Source organism: Stegodyphus dumicola, chromosome 6, assembly GCF_044657685.1.
Source record: "Stegodyphus dumicola isolate Sdum_Otavi_A_Nest chromosome 6, ASM4465768v1".
NCBI lineage: Eukaryota > Metazoa > Arthropoda > Arachnida > Araneae > Eresidae > Stegodyphus > Stegodyphus dumicola.
This window is the reverse complement of record NC_140773.1, coordinates 11835800-11856931: the sequence shown is the minus strand read 5'-3', so window position 1 is coordinate 11856931 and position 21132 is coordinate 11835800. Positions and strand designations below refer to the sequence as shown.

Below are 21132 nucleotides of genomic sequence, written 5' to 3'. Positions count from 1 at the left end.
TAACATGGAAAAAGCACATTGAATTCCTTTCATCTAAATGTAAAAAAATTATTAATGGCTTTCACCGAATTGCCAAAAATACTTTTGGAGTAAGCTACGATGCTAAGAAACTCATGTATAAGCAGTGTATTGTACCTTTCATTTCGTACGGCTGTCGTGCTTGGGGACATGTTCTTGCCAAGAAGGCTAACAAAAGAAATTTAAGAAAGATTCAACGGAGAATTCTTCTTCGTATTATTAGTGGTTATAGAACCTTAAGCTATGAGGCTACTTTTGTTCTTGGAGTTCCGCCTATTGATTTTGAAATTGCATATAAGAATAATACACTCATGTCCATAAATTAAGGATAATTCGGAGTCACGCGGAAATCGAACTCTAAAATAAATATATCACTTGTAAAATCACTACACACATCTTCAAGAATCATATGCAAATTTCAGGAAGTAACCAGATGACACCGATGGTACGTCACAATGACGAGAGTGTAAGAGAGTGATATATAAGGAATACAGGCAAAGAAGTAAAATTGTTTGCAGGTGTTTTATAAGCATTTCAGTGCAATGACCGAATAGTTATGACACAAAGGACGCACTTGGATGATTTTTTAAGTGGTAGAATTATCGGCCGTCTGGAATGTGGGCGTACCCAACTGGAAGTATCAGACGAACTTGGAATTGCCCAGAGTGTCATCTTCAGGCTTTGGCAACGATTCCAAGATGATGGTAATGTGAGTAGACGTTACAGCACAGGTCGCCCCAGAGTTACAACGCCGAATGAGGACAGGTATTTGGCAGTTACTGCCAAAAGAAACAGACGGAGCACAGCCTCAGACTGTCTCGTCAGCTCTCTTCAGCCACTGGTACGACAATTTCAAGGCAGACCGTGTGCAGACGCTTAGGGCAGATTGGTCTATATACTCGTAGACATGTCAGATGCGTTCCACTTACTGCAACTCACTATCGCCTACGGTTAGCCTGGAGTAGAGAGTATGCATTGTGGACACAGCAACAGGGCTTGTGTGATGTTTTCCGAGGAGTCCAGGTTTAGCTTGCAGTCTGATTCTCGTCGGACTTTCATATGGAGAGCTCCAAGTACCCGTTACCACCAAGAAAACATCATTGAACGACACCGTTACGGTAGTGCAGGAGTGCTTGTTTGGGGTGGAATTATTCTGGGTTCCAGAACTGAACTGCATGTTCAAATTGGAACCATGGCAAGCCAAATCGGAACGTCGTTCTGGAACAACATGTACGTTTGTTTCGGGGCGCCATGGGCGCACAATTTGTGTTTATGGATGACAATGCCCGTCCTCACCGTGCAAACATCGTAAGCGAATGCCTTCAATCGGAAGATATCACCCGTATGGACTGGCCAGCATTCTCACCGGACTTGAATCCAGTAGAGCACGTGTGGGATATGTTTGGCCGACGAGTTGCAGCCCGTCAACCTCCTCCTACATGTCTACTGGAACTTCGGAGAGCATTGCTTTTTGAGTGGTGCAATATCCCCCAAGATCAGATCGGTAATTTGATACTCAGCATGCCTAGGCGTTGTACGGACTGACTGTATTGCATCGTCTGGGAGACATACAATGTGTTAACAATCATACCAACCATGTAATATTGTTTTTTTGTAAATAGGTTATTTTTGTAATTTGCTCCAGGGAGAAAAAATCGCTAATTTTTTTAATAATATCAAACATATAGCATATTTTTTTGCTCTTTACCTTTTGTTTAATAAATAAGCTTTACAAATAAGTCAAATTTGTTTTGCTTCTAACTCTTCCTTTGCCTGATTTTGCATTATCCTTAATTTATGGACATGAGTGTATTTTTGAGTCATTGGCAACTCATGCTTCGGAAGACTGTATTAATGGAATTGTCCCTTTCACTGATCTTCCTCATCCCGCTTCTTTAGAACCCATAAATTTCTGCGATTATAAAGAGACTGCTGAAGTAAGTTTTCATATGGTTTTCTTTACAGATGGCAGCAAGATGAACAACAAGTTTGGCCTTGCATTTGTTCTTTTTGAAGGCCATTCCGAGATTTGTTTCCTTAGACACCGTATACGGAATGAATGTACAGTTTTTTCAAGCAGAACTTTTGTGCATTTATCTTGCCGTCAAATGGATCCAGGATCATGGGACAACATCCTCAAATTACCTTATTTGTTCTGATTCTCTTTCTTCTCTTCAACTTTTGAACAGTATTACCAGCTGCGATAAATTAGTTATCGAAACCCTAGTAACTGTTAGTTCACTTAGAATTAGAGGTACTGATATCTGCTTTGCTTATGTGCGTGCTCATCATGGTTTCTACGGAAATAAAAGAGCTGATTTCTTAGCTAAAAATGCCTTAAATTTACCCATTGATATCAACATTAGCATTCCAAAGAGTTATTGGAAGTCCTTTCATTATAAAAAGCTTTTAGCTATGTGGAATGAGGAATACATTTCATCTTGTAATGCTGAAGTCACCAAAAAGTTCCTTCCTTCTATTTACCATAGACTGAATTCCGAGTCTTTCCTCTCGTTAAATTTTAAAGTGTCTTAGTTTTTATCTGGTCACGGTAAATTTGTGAGTTACCTGTTTCGTTTTAATCTACGATCAAACAATTTATGTGAATGTTCAAAAAGAGTTCCTCAGAATATGGAACATTTGATTTTCTCGTGCCCTACATTTGATGGCCCTAGATTACGCTTACAGAACGATTTGAAAATGTTCGGAGTGACTTAGCCAGTGAACTTATCTGTTTTCGTGAAGTCCAGACTGCTGTTCTCTGCTTTTGTTCGCTTTATTTATGCATGTAATTTTTAATGTTTATTTATACACGTAACCTTTAATGTTCTAGTTAACTTACTTCTATAAGTCCCGTGTTGTACATGTGTGGTGCACGGGAGTCTGTATGTTCTCAAAGAAAAAAAAAAACTTTTTCTACTGTTGTTAGACCAGCGTTTCTCACTGGATTCTGCGTGAAACCGCTAGACGCTACCAAGCAAAACAGTGACGAAAGTATAATTTTTATGTGGGGACTTTCTGAGGTAAATACTATTTCAACGATTCCGCAAGAGCAGCCTTAATTACTGCCTATGCGTACTAGCACTATTTTAGAGAGCCTCACATATCCTATAACTAACCCAAAATCTGTTTTTCTTACCAAAAACAAAAGAAGCGGGAATTGTGGGTCCTTGATGGTCATAGGGGTTAAATGGACCTTACCCAAAGGTGTAAAAATTGAGAAATTCTATATAGACTATTTCCTTTGTTCCTTTCGTGTAATTTATTTTTTAGATCGTCCATTTTTAGATGTTCGTGGAATACGATAAGTACAAAATGAATATTAAAGAGAAGCAATGTTTGTTACCATTTTATTTCTCTCTAATATTTGACAGTGAATGGTGAATATTATTATGCGAAGAATGTCTAATTTTAAATTAGAAATTCCTCATATGTTTACATCATGAAGAAAGCAGAAATGAAAAACAAATTAATAACGCTATTACCGTATATTTCGGCGTATAAAGGCGGAATATATTTTCAGAAAAATACCAATTAACGGATTACCGAAATACGCACTTTTATTATAAAAAATGAGATTGAAATTTACGGCTGAGCGTTATACGCCGAATATAAAAATGATAGATTAAAAAATAAGGCAAAGATGGGCATACAAAAATTTGTATCTAAATGCCGTAACTGGAGATTCTAGCCATTTTCAAGGACCCAGTTAGCAAGGACTGAATGACTTTGCATTTGAAATCAGCACTATGTTTATTTCGTTTGTCAGGAGCCATATTTACTGATAAAAGGAACACTAGATCTGTTCTATTTCAACTAAAGCAAATGTGATTTACTAAAGCCTTCAATGTCCAATTTAAAATCACGGCAGCAAATGATTATTCAAAGAGAAAATATCTGACTCCTCATTCCGCAAATTCATTTGGGTCTGAAGTTGTCATATCCTTCTTTTTCTTGGGCGTGTAGCTTCTGGATATGTATTTACTTCCTACCGTAGACGTATCGTATTGTGTGCGTTGCATAAAACAGCCATTTTAACGGCACAAAACTTTATTAACACACAAATAAAAATAATAAGTACAAACGATGAACACACAAGTATCACTTCGTATCTTGCATCTAAGCTGACATACAACACATTTCCTTCGTTACTTCGCTACCACCTACTAACTACTCTTCTCTAGTAAGTCTCATGAGAGGAAGGCGTTGCAGGCCGTTCGGCTAAACTGCGCGTGCGTAGTCATCACGTCATGACAGAAGTACATTCGCATTCCATATTATTTCCCTCCCTTTCTCGAAACCTCAAAATAACATTCTTGTGCACCCCTGCATTGGATAAAACCTACGCTCTTTTCAGAAATATTTAATCCCTTGAGCATTCCCCACCCCGTACATATTGTTCCTCTTACCGCTTGTCAATTCAGTATACTGCTGTTTGAAAGCCTGAAAAAAAAATCTTCGAAAGATAACAGCATCGCACATGTATTTTTCTTCTAAACGAAATAGGTGCGCGTTATATGGCTAATACACCTAAAAATTTTAAAATGTAGTTCGAAATTACAGTCGCCGGCCTTATACGCCGAAATATACGGTAATAGCGTTATTAATTTGTTTTTCATTTCTGCTTTCTTCATGATGTAAACATGTAGAGTCATTAGGATTTTTGGAAGCAGAAAAGATGAAAAATTAGCAATCGCCTTCGCCGGGAATCGAACCACGGACCTCTGGAATACCGGCCCAGCGTGCTACCGTTACACCACGAAGGCACGCTAGGGAAGTGGGAGAAATACCTTATATACTTCCTTTTTTAAAGGGCGAGTAGGGTTTTAGGGGACCTAGTCGCCAAATCCTGGGTGCGGAGAATCATCATCATCCACAACCCTTTTAGTTCGGGCGCCACTTGGTGAGTCATTAGGATTTTTGGAAACAGAAAAGATGAAAAATATGCAACCGCCTTCGCCGTGAATCGAACCACGGACCTCTGGAATACCGGCCCAGCGTGCTACCGTTACACCACGTAGGCACGCTAGGGAAGTGGGAGAAATACCTTATATACTTCCCTTTTTAAAGGGCGACTAGGGTTTTAGGGGACCTAGTCGCCAAATCCTGGGTGCGGAGAATCATCATCATCCACAACCCTTTTAGTTCGGGCGCCACTTGGTGAGTCATTAGGATTTTTGGAAGCAGAAAAGATGAAAAATATGCAACCGCCTTCGCCGGGAAGCGAACCACGGACCTCTGGAATGCCGGCCCAGCGTGCTACCGTTACACCACGAAGGCACACTAGAGAAGTGGGAGAAATACCTTATAAACATGTGAGGAATCCTCGCATAATAATATTTACCATTCGTTGTGAAATGTTAGAGAGAAATAAAATGGTAACAAACATCGCTTCTCTTCAATATTCATTTTCTACTTATCGTATTCCACGAACATATAATACTTGAGAATATAATGCCTATTTTAATGTAAATACGTAAGATTTTAACCAGAAACAGTATAAAAATCTGCTCTGATGATGATAACAGTTCGTAATGATGTCGAGGGATATAGAAAAAAATCAATAGATACACCCTTGCTCAAAGTAAAAAAGAATTTTCAGGACATCCTGTCACCTTGGAAGAGAAATGATAAGAGGAAATAACTTCTTAAGATGACTACTTCTCAGTCAATAATAGTGCTCCTCAAATGCTTGCTAATGAGCATAAATACTTAGGGATTAGATAATTCGGTGCTATCAGTACATAACCAGAACAATTTAAGTAGATGATGCTATTTAAAAAAAAATATGATGTGTACACCACATGACTTCCTTGTACGGAATATTAAATTATACGCATTTTTTCTTGCATTTCATTTAAACTCATTGGATTGAACTAAATCTACTTCCCCGACAGCGCATAACTCACAACAGAATAAATGCATTCTTTAAAATTCACTCTATTTGTTTACCATAGCGACACTCTGGGGCTAGGTTCACTTAACAGTATTATATTTCGTTCATATTATAACTCAGAATGCACAAAATATATATCATTTAAAGAATTATCTAATCGTTGCCACATGTTCTATTCAAATACTATAATAAAGATAGAACTATGTATAAAAGAAATTAAGCAAACAAAACAAAACAGACGATTGAGTATTTCTCATTTAATTAATTCAGTTCTCACTTCGCGACAAGGCAAAAATACATAAAAACTCAAAATATCTGTATTAAAAATTACGAAGTAAATCTGAAACACTTATTTCCTCGAAAAAATTCCAGAAAGGATTAAGTGTGATTTAATTCGCAATAATAAATGAAGGCGTTATTTTTGTTGCTGCGAAGCTAAGTTTCTCTAGATTGGCAACAAATCCACTACTCTGCTGTTTCAAATGTAAACAAGCAATGGCCGCCATCAAAAAAATTATTATGCTTAGCGGCACTTAAACAACTTTAAAATTGTTGATAATTCTAAAAATATTGCATACAGATTTACTAAAGGCATAAAACCCTTAACCGGAAGATAAGAACAACATAATTCAATCATTTTTAAAACAAAAAAATGTACAATTTACAAACATGTAAGAGTAAAGAAACTGAGATCACTGAGCCGGGTAACAGAGTGGATATATATATAAATATATTTATATACGTTTGGCACGGCAGATTGCAACCAAAATACGAGGTTATAGTAGTTATATATGTTATAGTAGTCTTATATACAAAATTTCAACGTTCTGAGGCTACTCGTTTTTGAGTTATGCGAGATACGTACGTACACACGTTCGTACAGACACCACGAAAAATTATCTTCAGAATTCATTTTAAAGCAGCTTTATAATTTTTTTTTGGAGGCAAAGCGTCTTTTATTTTGCCCTTACGTGCTGTCAAATTGGATATTTTCGTTGAAATATGTTGCCTGAAACTTTTCGCGATTACAATACTTCCTTTTTACTTCGTACAAGGAAGTAAAAAAAGGTAGATATAAGCGCTTTTTAACCCCATGAAAAATCTTATCCTGTTTCATTGTATTCTAATGATGCTCCTTCTGATATTTGTGATTATAATAAGGCCAAGTTTTTATTCTTATTAATGTAGAATTTGCTTTATTATGACATGAATTATTAAAATATAATTAGTATAGCACAGTAATTAAAACGGCGATTACTGTATTAACATTTCCTCCTCTGTGTATATGGTTGTGTTTCGTAATAAGCTACATACTGGTCATCGAATATGTTTTAAATTACTGTTTTTGACTCTTTAATGGAGCTTTTATTGTTGAGCTGTCTAGTGGATGCAAATAAAAACGTACTGTAAGGTTTATTTAACATGTTTAACCAGTTACTTTATGTTCAGAATCTTTACTATCACTTCTCTCCTTCCGTTTTCCTGCCCGTTTTAGCTCGCGTATATTTAAGTGCAGTTTTGAAACTGGGGTGTTTTTCAGGTGCAGTGTGTCTAAGCTTCTAATATGTAAGACGTCGGTTAGATGGTAGCGTTATTACACTTGGACAAATGACACTTGCTCATTCATACATTTCAGTACATTTTACTAGACCAGAGTGGGAGAAAATTGAATGCTAGATTGAATGAAAATGTATGAAAGCTTCTGATAAAATTGAATGGAAAAAGATTCGGGTAAAGTAATTTGAATAGGAAAATGATGTGAAATGTGAATTCTTCTGCTAAAATAGTTTTCCTTCCAGGCACCAGGAAGGAAAAATATTTTAGCAGAAGAATTCACATTTCACATTATTTAGAAGTGAAAATTGCGTTTTGTAAGTTCTATTACTTATAAAATGTTGGCGTGGTTATTTAAAATTTAAGCTCTTTCTTAACAAGGTCGTTAAAAACCTTCTTTATGATTAGTTAAATTCTGGCTGGAAAAATTGTAAAGTTTATTAAATTTATTTAATAAACCTTTTCCTACCAGAATGCAAATTATCTCAAGTGTATTTAAGTGAGGATTTGAGATTGTGAAGTCAGGACGTGTTCTGTATATTTAAGGTCTCGTTGTTAAGATTACTATTCTAAGATAATCTTCGGGCGTGCATTATACTTACCGGTAGTAATTTGACACCCATGAAAGTCTTAGAACCGACTTCGCGATTAATTTACTCTGCCTAACCTTTGGCTATTAGATACCTACATTTAGTTTTACATTCGAATTTCTACTTCTCGGCATAAATGCTGGCTGATTTGTAAGCATCAGGTGTGCCTCCTGTTTATCTACTTTAGTTTAAAATAAAGGGTCATTTATTTCGTTCTCAAGTCTTTTAAGAGTATTTTTAAGACTTAGCATTAGGCAACTTAAAGTCTTATTGAGGTTCGGTCGCAACGTACAGCAGAGAAAGATCAAATACCTTACCATTTAATAATTTAACTAACTCGACCTTAATTACGTGGTTCTCAACTCTTAACAGAATTGAGACACATTGTAAATTTAGTAAAATACAGCTTTTAGAAAAGCGTTTATAGAGTTTTGGATCACCTTGTATTTTTGTGATATTAGTTCAAGCATTCAAAGCCTAAAATATACAGTATTCTCAAGCCATATGGACAAAAATTTCTGCTTACAGCAGAATGTAGTTTGTACCGCCATCGATTTACTCCGCGTGCTACTGTATGCATTCATTTAAACTTCTGTATTTCCCCTCTTCCTTTGTCGGTGGAGGAAGTATTTGAGTGTCCTTAATGATTGCAGGAGAGAGGGTGTTGATAATCCACCCGTGACATAACGGAACAATATCCCCAACCACACACCCTCCACCCGCAATGTGATTTTTTGAGTCTCGCGCCTGTTTGCCTACTCTGCCATTTGGAACAGAGCCGCTTTGGGTCGAATCTGGATTCGGATAAAAAATAATAAATAAAATAAATAAAAACATATTCAAATCCTCTTTCTCCTACACGCACTGCGTATCGCTCAGTTGCGCGTGCGAAGCTTAAAATCTGTTACAATTTTGGAAAACACATCTGTAGTCGTTGCAATATGCTGAAGTAAGGAAAAGGTTATGTAATGCACCTGGGGGCTGAAGTCTTGCAGGTCAAAGCGGTTTTATGTGTTTGTGGACACATTTTAAAAATAATTTAATTCATAAAATTATAAGTATTTAAAGTTCTCCGAAGAAAATTACTTAGAGCTGTTCATTCGCTGACTCGGAATCCTGGCAAAACAGAACGTGGTGCCACTTTCGAACATAATAATTCCCCATAGTTAATTCCCCATAGTTTCCCCATAGTTAAAATAAATTCCCCCATAGTTAAAATAAATTCCCCCATAGTTAAAATAAATTTCCCCATAGTTAAAATAAATTCCCCATAGTTAATTTTAAATAAAAGAGTTTACGTTCGACATCTTTACTTTCCTCACTCTTTCTAGAATTAATTGGTCTATAGTGTCCGCTTGCTTAAATTTATTTCAAGAGTTAAACTGAAATTTGCATATCAAGGCAGTTTCTATTTATTCTTTTAATTACTATAAGTTTTAATTTTTTCAACTGTTTGGAACTTTAATCGTAAACCATTTAAGATATTAAACTGCAATTTGGAATATTCATATTGCAGTTTTTTCCATGAATAAAAACACGCAAAACAAAATTAATAAAAATTTTAAAGTAGCTAAAATCAGAGATATTAATTAAAAATCTGAAAGGTTTCAGATTTTAAATTACGTCCAATGGGGCTTTTTTTTTAACATTTTGTGTGTTACCTTTATTTATAAAATAATTTTAAACTGAGCATATCTTTAGAATTTCCGATACACAGTCTCGTGCGCTGAAGATAAAAATGTTTTTTCTGTACAACGTTGCCATGGCTCGCTTTGAAATCCTTGAATTTGTTAATCAAAAATGCGTTAAAGTTTTACAAAATATGAAATAGGTAATAAAAGAAATTTCAAATTTGGGCTTCCAGATGCCCATATTCGCAGTAAAATTACGTCATTCAAAATTGGATGGCTCTACGTACCATTGTTTTATCATAATGCGAGAAACATACATACATTTATGCAGGTATTTCATTATTTAATTTCGGGCCCACCAGCGGCCGAGCGGTAAAGTCGCTGAACACTGGTAGTTCGGTCCGAGGTTCGAATCCCGCGAACGGGCTGGCTGCATAGGCGTTTTCGTGGTTTTCCCCATGTGTAACGTGTATACGAGCCAGTTTCCCTTAGAAAGTCCTCCACGAAGGCATCCCTCCTCTTAGGCAGATAGCCCTCGAGGCTTTGCCATAATCACACACACAGACACAGACATTATTTAATTTCTTCAACTATAATAAAGAGCGATAATATTGGTGGCAACAGTTTGAAAGGTTACACGGGGATTCAGAGTGATTCGACGCAAAATCGCAAAAACGAAAACAATACTCCCTCAGGAACAAAGCCCTTTTGGACAAATAAAAATCAGTCTTTTATTCAACAGTTAATTTCACATTACTTTATACTTTCAAGCAACTTTTTGTTTTTTTTGGCAATATTGTAAGAATTGATGGGCTAGTCTGGATGGGTCACTATAAGTCTGAACAGAGCGAACAGTCTTTGTCACCAAATTCGGCGAAAATTGCCAAAAGTCGGAAAATTTCGAGGCATTTTGGTCTGGTCCTTGTACAACTGTGATTGGTACTGTAACTGAATAACTGTAATTAATTTCTATAAGTAACTGTAACTGTAACTGTATCTAGCCCTTATACGTAACTTCAATCGTATATGCCTTCCCTTGTGTCGGGGAATGGAAGGTACTAGAGATTTCTCAGCGGCCGGGGGAGGGAACTATATAAGACCGGGAAGAGGCTCAGTTTCTATGTTCTAGTTAAAAATAAGTTCCAAGCTTAATGACAACTCAATAATTGCATTATGTTTTTTACGGTCACATTTAAAAAATATGCAGTTAATAAATTATTTTTTAATTTTTTTTTTTTTTTTTACTTCACAGAGATCTTTATGTTGTATTTACTCTTCTTAATAATAACGCAGTACATTTTGTTCCATTATTGTATTGCAGTACTGTAGTGGTTTATTTTCTACATTTTTTTTTTTTTTTTTTTTTTTTTGTTTCTAATGTTATGAATTATTATTTTACTGCTCTTATTAACAATATTTGATTGCAACATTTGCTCCTTTACTTTATATTTGTACATAATAAAATTGTTTGTAATAAATTTATTGTTTATGCATTTTTGTATGAAACTAATAAATAAGGCAAAGAAACAACTATTTTTGCCCATTTTTAAAAAAATTTCTTGAAACCGGCTTCCGATACCGGCAGGAGACAGGAGAAATGTGCAGTACCTTTGGTGGGACTCGAACCCTGGACCTCTCGAATACGCGTCGAGTATGCTTTCAATTACACCACGAAGGCATGCAGAAGGAGGGAAGAAATACCTTAGACACCGCCCCCCCCTTTTAAAGGAAGACTGGTGATTAAGGCGCCAAATCTTGGTGGTTACGAATTACCGTCCACCACCTTTTAGTTCGGGCGCCAAGTCATTAGGAAATTTGAAGCAGGAGATATACGAAATGTTTAATGCCTTCACTTGGACTGGAACCCTGGATCTCTCGAATACGCATCGAGTATGTTCCCAATTACACCACGAAGATATTGCGGAAAAGAGAGAGAAAGAACTTTATAACCGAATACCGGCAATACAGTTTTAGTCTCGTACTGCAATCATTAATTGCACCCCAAGAACAGAAAACTCTCATTTAAACAGCTTTAACTGAGATGTGATGATTTTTCAGACAAAACCAATAGTTTTCAATGATTCTATTTACTAAGCTACCGCGTTAGCTAAAACTAAAATGTCAAATATAACTTACTTAAGATCGGTAGTATTTTTAAAGGTATTTTCCAATACATAGATTACTTATTTAATAAAGTAAACTGACCTGTAACTTCATGAGGACTTAAGTTGCCATTTCTGGAATGAGACGATGACTCATGGGCTAACAACAGATTACAAGATGCTAAATGCAGCTCCTGACCAGCTTCAATATCTCGGATCACTTCCAAGTAAATCTGTAAAAAAATATAATAAATATTTAGTTTAGAACAAGCAGCATCGAAAACTCATTCCTTCAATATTATAGATATTTATATATCTTTAAAAAAGCAATTTTTTTTTATAAAAGAATTATCATTTTTAGAATCGGCAATAGGGTGTTGGTTTTCACTTGGTGTTGTACACTAAAAACCATGCAATGAAATTTCAGCAGTCTCTCCAAGCTGAATATTAAATAAAATATAGAATTATTCAAAATGACAAATGATTGATCAAAATTCAAACGCCTTAATTTGAGTGTAGAGTGATAAGCAATACAAGAAACTGTTTAAGTTTTATTTGCCGAGAACTTGAAGAAAACTACCTACGTTTTACTTGTAAGAATTTAATGTAACTTCCTTTAGTTGCATAAACAACTTCAAGGGCAGGAAAGGGAAAATCTGAAATGGCTCAGATTTTAACAGTCCTCCCAAAGAGTTTGTTAAGGTTTTTCTACGCTCTCGCTAAGCTCGCAGCTTACCAGTCACCTTTTGCACTCAACGTTCTTCGCACTTACGCGATATAAAATTCAATTCAACGGCAAAATCACCAAAATATTTAAAAACATCACATCTTTAAAATTTCCGATAGATGGTCTCCTACGCTGGAAATAAAAATGTTTTATTACGCACAGTGTTGCCACTGCTCGCTATGGAATCATTCAGTTTGTAAATTAAAATTCATTAAAGTTTAACATAATATGAAATATGAAATTCGAAATTTAAAATTTATGCTCCCAGGTGAGCGGGTGGGAGACTACGTTATTCAAAATTAGATAACCCTATATACCTCCATACTGCGAGGAATTTATTTTCTTTATCGAGGAATTTATTATCTTTACAATTCAGGACGATGATATTTGCTAGCAATAATTTGAAAAGTGATACGCGGTTTATAGTGGAAGACGCGAAATCTCGTTTACAGACTAATAGCCCATTCGGGGTAACGCCCTTTTGGGCTGCCAATAACCAAATTTTTGCAGTACTTTGGCTAATGGAGTCAAGCCTCATTAAGGTAACCCCAGGATTTGGGCCTTCTGTATAGGCAGTCATCTTAGGGAGATGATTTTCAAAACCGATATTTATTTAAATTGTCAAAACACTGATAACTTTCAGAGCTTTCGTCTTAGGAAGGTAGTGTTCTAGAGAAGGTCATAATATATCTTTCCTCCAGAAATACCCTTCCTTCCGCAATTATTATCTCAACAGCAATCATAGTTAAAGGTGATACGAATAAAACATAATTATAGCATCAAAAAAAAGAAAGAAAAATAATTACACGACTTAAAATTTAATGACTTAATCACGTCAGCTGGGAAGCACTCAAAGCGAAGGAGCACTTTGTCAAGGAAAGAATTAATTTACATATATATTTCGGATCGGATCAAACGTTTCGAATAATCCACTATTCTGAAAATGCACGTTAATAACATTTCCTATTTGATTCAATTTAGTTTTTTGCAATTAGTTTGGATTTGCTTATTTTTAGGCCTTTTTTGTACTACTTTTTGCACTACTAATTTCGATATCTTTGCTTATTTTGAGTATGAATGCATGTAGGGAAAAGATCTGAAGATTTGAGACCTATTAGAAATTTGTTTTAAAATGTAGATTTTGTTATGAAAAGCGGTTTTAAGTCTCAAAAGGTTCAGAGGAAATACGTATTGGGAACTCATTAATCAACTTGATTTTCAAAACACTTTTCCCTTGACAAGTTCTGTTTGAAGCCTTAAATAGAGGAAATCAAGAAAAATTATTTTGGTATTTGTTTTGTTACGTATCATGTTCTGTATTTTTTTTTTTTTTTAAATTTTAATTTTCATTTAACGATTAGTTTTTGAAAGTTTCCTTAATTTACGTTTATTCAGTTTGGTAACTTTTACCCGAAGACAGAAAAGTTAGCCCTTTACATTTCTGGAACAGAATTTTATTCTTTTTCGTTCCGAACTTTATCTTTTGATTTTTTAAGAAATTAAAAAGTATAGTATTGGTCATGATATATAAGCTATGACCAGTTATTATATTAAGTCATGACGTATACTTATATAATAACATATAAGAAATAAAAAAAAGTATTGTATTTTGGCTCAAAAGACAAGAATTTTTCTCATTTATTCAGATGCAATACACATGAAAATTTACTTTACATATATTTCAAAATAATATAAAAAAATCTTTTCCTCCTTTATGCCGTTAAATTTGAAGGCATTTACGTTTTTATACGTTCTTTAATGAGGAATATAAAAAATGATTGTTCTAATTATATCGTGCACAAAGTTATGTAATTCCAGAAATACGTAGCGTATTCGGAAACTAAGTACCGTTTCATTCTAGCGCCGTCGCAGTGCTGTGGTAGGCGTCCCGCGCATGCGCACTAGTCTTTCTTGTTCACTGACTTTCAATTGTCGCCATTTTGGTTGCTCTATGTTGTGTTTTCAGTTTGCTGTGCACATTCAAAATGTTTAAGACAATTAGTTCTCCCGCTGACTGTGAGATTCGTGCCGTGATTAAATTTTTGAAAGCGAGGAATGTTAAACCGGCAGAAATTTATCGTCAAGTGACAGAAGTTTACGGTGAATACGCGATAAGTGATGGAATGGTGAGAAAGTGGGTAAGAATGTTTAATGCAGGTCGAACAAATGTCCACGCCGAGGCTCGGAGTGGTCGGCTTTCTGTTGTCACCGATGATTTGGTAAGGAAAGTTGATGAAGCAATTCATGAGAGCAGACGCTTCACAATGACAACTCTTTCAGAGACATTTCTACAAATTTCACGTACTGTTTTGTTCGAAATTGTGTCTGACCGCTTGAATTATCGCAAAATGTGTTCCCGATGGGTTCCAAAAATGCTCACTGATGTTCACAAAACAAAGCGACTTGGTAGTGTCCTGACATTTCTCACGCGGTACAGTGATGAGGGAGAAAACTTTTTAAACCAAACTGTGACAGGTGATGAAACTTGGGTGTGTCATTTCACACCAGAATCGAAACAACAATCGATGGAGTGGAGACACACTCATTCTCCGAAAAATCAAAAGTTCAAAGTGACAATGCCATCACAAAAAATCAAGTGCACTGTCTTCTGGGATAGGAAAGGCGTTTTGCTTACTGAATTTCTTCCCAGAGGTGAAACCATTAGTGCAGCACGATATTGTGAGACTTTAACAAAACTAAGGCGTGCCATTCAAAACAAACGAAGAGGAATGCTCAGTAAAGGAATTGTGTTGCTCCATGACAATGCTCGGCCCCATACTGCTGGTGTCACTCAATCGTTAATTCGACAGTTTCATTGGGAGCAGTTCGATCACCCGCCGTACATCCCGGACTTGGCGCCGTCCGACTATCACTTGTTCCTGCATATGAAGCGCGAGCTTGGTGGCAAGCGCTTTGGATCTGACGATGACACGAAAAATGCTGTGGAGTCGTGGTTATCGAAACTGGCGAGAAGTTTCTTTGACGATGGTATACAAAAACTGGTCACCCGCTATGACAAGTGTTTGATCATTGGCGGAAACAATGTTGAAAAATAGTTTAAGACATGTATTTTCATGTAAAAATAAAATTGGATTCGAAAAAATTGTTTTACTATTTTTTTTTTTTTTTTTTTTTTTTTTTTTTTTTTCAAAACGGTATTTAGTTTCCGAATACGCCTCGTATTATGGAAAACGTTTAAACTGTCTCAACTGTTCCCAAAAATTTTTCAAATCAGCCCCTGAAAGAGTTGTTCGATGCCAGTTCCTGTTTAAGTTAAAAAACTTAACAGTCAGTCCCTACACACATAAACAAGCATGAACGTCTAACGTTTATGTAAAAATAAAGCCATGAACTTTTCTCATAATCGATTCTTTCAGTTTTCTTTGACGGGCTGTTCCCTTAAATGGGGTAAGTAGAGCTTTGGTGACCAGCCCAGCCTTCTGCTTTTTCTTTGGGCTGGGACCGAAAATCAGGCAAATTGCACCTATGAGTTATTTCTTTTTTCAGGCAGCAGGACTGTTTAACTACGAAACCAGAACACTCAGCTTTCGATTTTTTATGAGCTAGTAAAATGTCGGTTAAGTAATTATTATTAAGTAAAAGCAGAATCAAAGCATTAATTATTTTACGCATCGGTTTTTTTTTCAATTAAATTACACAAATTTTATAAAATGTTTAAGAAGTCATTAAGTCAGGTTTTACAACATTCGTAAGGAGATAAATTACTCATTTTTTTTCTTTGGCATAAATATAGGTATCCTTAAAATTTGTGAGGACTTCATGTTACTTAAATAATTTTACGTTAAGTAATTAAGAGATTAAATCCCTTCCTTAATCGAATTTACATGAAGTAATTATAAGGGTTAGATTCCTTTTTAGATTGAATTTACACGAAGTAATTATAAGATAAAAATCCTTTTTTAAAAAAGAATTTATCCTAAAAAATCTTTGGCTAATCTTTAGAATATGGTAACAGGTAGTTTGGCGACATTTTGGTAAGGCGATAAAGGTTACTAGCTAGAACTTTAGCAATAATTTGAGAAGTACACAGTTTGAATCACAGATTATTTTGTCTGAGAGAAATGAGAGATCATGAGACATGTCATGTAACATTTTCCGGAAAATTCCGATCGTGATTTTAGCTAATAAGCACTTAGAAACATTTTCGCTGCTAAGTGCAGAATTGCCCACTTATTTGTTTGGCGCTTTTTACAAGAGTAAGAAGAATTGGATTTTTGTCAATTTTCTTTCACTTTTTAAGTGAAAATAGGTCGATATGTACATAGATAAAGTCAAGAGTATGCGCAATGCCACTTTTGTGCAATTCTGGGATGTTTTTTTAAGTGAAAATAGGTTGACGTGTACATGGATACCGTGTACGTGCAATTCTTAAAAACGCGGCAAGCAGTTTGCGATTTTGCACTTTCTCTCAATTTCGCACCTAATCTTCGTCATGATTAAGCATTTTTGTTCCATAAAAGTTCTAGTATAAGCGTAATTCGGCTAGCAGATTGCTGGAAAAAAATGTTGAGTAAAGAAAAAAAAACATGCCTTTACTTCGTGAAAACAAAATGGCATCCAACAAAAACTAGCAGGTTGCTGTAGCACGGTGGGTCGCCAAATTTTCGCCAAAAAATCGCCAAGTTACCATAATGCAAAGATTCACCAAATCTTTATCTATATTTTATCAACCAACATATCTAAGTTTAGCGAATTTTATAATAATTATGATCACTATTTTATACATTTTTTTGAAATAAGTAATCAAGCGTTATCACGTTTTTGGGGGTTCATATTTTCACCTATGTTAGACAACATCTAATGAAATTAACAGTTTATTTTCCTGTTTTAACGTTGTGAATCTGTTAAAAATGCACATTTTTAACTTCGTCTTTTCTCCTTTTTATATTCTTTTACGTAATGCAAAGCAATACTTATTAATTAAGTTTTTTTCATTTTTATGATAGCGTTATGGTATCGTCATTGAGTTGAAACATTACTTCGTGTTTAATTGCTGTAAAATGTTCGAACATTTCTTTCTTTCTTATGCAAGAATTACAGTGAACCCACTTCTGGAGAATACCTCCTTAAGACGATCACTTCTAAAACAGACCAGTATTTCTAAGATCATAGATATAAATCGATGATGAAAATCACCTGTAAAACAGGATTACTCCTGAGCAAAAATCCAAACCATTTGGCACCGTGGGTTTTCTTCTTACAAAGTATTCAGTTTCCCAGAGGGTTTTAATTTACTTTGAACTGAATTTTTATAAGCAATTTTATATTTGATAAAAATGCAGTTTAGGGCACAGAACGTGTCAATAACATTCGAAGAAGCAGGAATCGCAATTCCACCATCTAACGATGTCTTTTTTTTTCCTGAAAATAAATATCCTTAACGATGCTGTTATATATTTCACTTCATAAATTACACCAAATTTATTTCACTTTGCTATTGTAACACTTCTGAGTGACATTTAATGATGCGTTGGAACGCGTGGCGAAACGAAACCTGCATCGACTCTGCCAGAGATTACAGAAAAATAAACTGCAGTCATAAAGAGCGCCCACGCGCCTTGCACAGCGTGTCTGAGGTACTTTGCAATAAGATGTGAATTGCCTATCTGCAACTAAATAATTGCGCGGTAACTATGTGGGTGGTCTGTTAGTGGGACGCCCAAGCAACAACAATTACATTTCAAGATGAGTCTCTGACCAGTCATCCGAAATTGATTAACTACTGTTCCGTTGACGTTAATCCACTACGAAAAGAGCTGCATCATTATCGGTATTCCTCCATGCAAAGTACTTAAATCCTTAGAAGGTTCTGTTCTGCTCAAGCAACGCATTTAGCGCACATTGCCCTCAGCACAAGTAAAAATTAAAGAAAATTACTTTCAGATACAATGTCGGTTAGACTTTGAAATTTGAAACAGAATTTCATCTGGTTATCAATTTACATTTTGCAGAGTCACCGGGTTATTTTGAAGAGTCACATGGTTAAGGGGACTCATACACCTTAAACCCCTCATGATCTTCGAATATGTGCCTGTTGTAAGAATTGGGATATTTTATTTATTTTAAAAGCAATTACTTCCAACTTTTTACAGCTGACTACATAATATAGCTGATTTGGAAAATAGTAACCAGAGTTTGTGTAAGTAAAGTTTGTGTTGCCACAAATATTTTTGTAATTTAATCCTCTTTGTGACAAAATATTTCGCCATATTTCCACCTTGCGCGCATGATATTTTAAAATTGGCTAATGGTGCATACTTGAAATTTGATGGAATTCTTTATATGGGTACTATTTTCTAACTGAACCAACAATCTGATCAATGTTTTAATACTAAAAAATTTTATGGACGAAAACATTAAAAATTTTGTTCATAAAATATATTTTATAAACTCAACTCAAAATAAAATAAAAATTTAACATGAAATTTTTAGAATTTTAGGTTCACAGTAGTTTCCAAATGTTATAAAAGCTATATATTAAATATGGAATTAAATTATGCAACAGAATGTTTTAAACTGTGCGCGCAAGTTGGAAACATGACGAAAAATGTTGTCCCAAAGCGGATTAAATTATAAAAATATTTGTGGCAACACAAACTTTCTGATTACTATTTCAGAAAGCAGCTATATTATGTAGTCAGCTGTAAAAAATTGGTAGTAATTGCTTTTAAAATAAATAAGTTATCCCAATTCTTGCAACAATAGAATTCCTATTCGAACATCTTATGGGTTTTAGGTGTATGAGTCCCCTTAAATGAAAAATGTGCAGTGCCAGGACTTGAATCCTGAACCTCTCGAATACGCGTCGAGTGTGCTTCCAATTATACCACGAAGGCAGGCGGAAAAGGGCTCCTTTAAAAAGGAGACTTATATACGCCTCCTTTCTTAAAGGGCAACTGGAGAATTAGAGAACCCAATTGATAAATCCTAGCAGTGATAAATTATCGTCTACAACCTTTTAGATTTTTAGCAGCAATTTTAGAGTCATTAGGTGATTTTGAAGCAGGAGACGGAGAAAACGTGCAATTTCCTCGCCGGGACTCAAACCCTGGGCCTCTAGAATAAGAGTCGATTATGCTTTCAAATACAACGCAAAGGCATGCTGAAATGAGGGAAAAAAACCACCTTATAATTTCATTTCATTAGATCGATCATCAACTTGAAATTTATCTTCATTAACATTAAAGCCTTAACAATTTCATAATGTTTCGTAAGTCCCCTTTTGTTTTTATTCTAACTCATAGAAAGAGTTAGTCATATCAAAAATAAAATACACTTAATCTCCTAGGAAGACTCAAAACTGGATCTCCTATAACGTAAACTGATACCTAAAATCTCTTAGGCAACTTCTGAGTTACCCAATGGCTTGTGTTCGATTTCAGATAGCCCTTAGGCAGATAGCCCTTGCGTGATTTGCCATAATTAAATAAACTAAGTCAATCTGAATTACCTAAGAGACAATTTCTGGTTATTCCTTTTTGAAGAGATAATTCCAGTCTTAACCATTCCTGATCGAATATTGTCTATTCTATTTATTATTGTCTATTCTATTTACGAATATTGTCATTTATTATATTGTGGTTTATGCGCTTTCGGCGAAGTAGGTTTAATTCAATCTAATAAGTAAATAAAATGCAAGAAAAAATGCGTATAATTTAATATTCCGTACAAGGAAGTCATGTGGTGTACACATCAGATTTTTTCTAATAATGAATCTGATAGATGCAAATTAAAATAGATTTAATTTATAATATATCCAACTGATAATTTTATGAACATTTGAAAACTTTTCTGTAGTTAATAAAATATGTTTCTAATGCTATATGATACGTCCTTTAAAGAATTTAAAAATCTGATGTGTACACCACATGACTTCCTTGTACGGAATATTAAATTATACGCATTTGATCTTGCATTTCATTTAAACTTATTGGATTGAATTTAAATCTACTTCGCCGACAGCGCATAAAACACAATAGAATAAATGCATTCTTTAAAATTCACTCTAGTATTTGTTTACCATAGCGACACTCCGGCGCTAGATTCACTTAACAGTATTAATAATTATATAACAGTTAACTTATATAATAATTATATAACGGAAACTAGTTAACTGTTATATAATCCAATAATTATATAACAGTTAACTTATATATTTCGCTCATATTATAACTCATAATGCACAAAATTTATATCATTTAAAGAATAGAATTATCTAATCGTTGCCACATGTTCTATTCAAATACTATAATAAAGCTAGAATGATGTATAAAAGAAATTAAGCAAACAAAAGCAAATACGAAACAGTTTTTCACAGACGATTGAGTATTTCTCATTGAATTAATTCTGTTCTCACTTCGCGAGAAGGCAAAAATACATAAAAACTCAAAATATCTACATTAAAAATTACGAAGTAAATCTTAAACACTTATATCCTCGAAAAAATTACAGAAAGAATTAAGCATGATTTAATTGGCAATAATAAATGAATGCGTTATCTTTGTTGTTGCGAAGCTAAGTTTCTCTAGATTGGCAACAAATCCACTAGTCTCCTGCTTCAAATGTAAACATCAATGGCCGCCATTAAAAAAGT

General features: G+C 34.9%; 1 protein-coding gene across 1 annotated transcript in view; it reads right to left on the bottom strand.

The window, feature by feature from the left end:
- The window catches only part of LOC118186352 (histone-lysine N-methyltransferase MECOM-like), a 523759-nt gene that overhangs the window by 191074 nt on the left and 311553 nt on the right, over nucleotides 1–21132 (bottom strand). The window contains exon 4 of the mRNA XM_085818114.1: nucleotides 11895–12024. Within this exon, the coding sequence (XP_085674240.1) occupies nucleotides 11895–12024 (130 nt within the window). The remainder of the gene's footprint in view (nucleotides 1–11894; nucleotides 12025–21132) is intronic.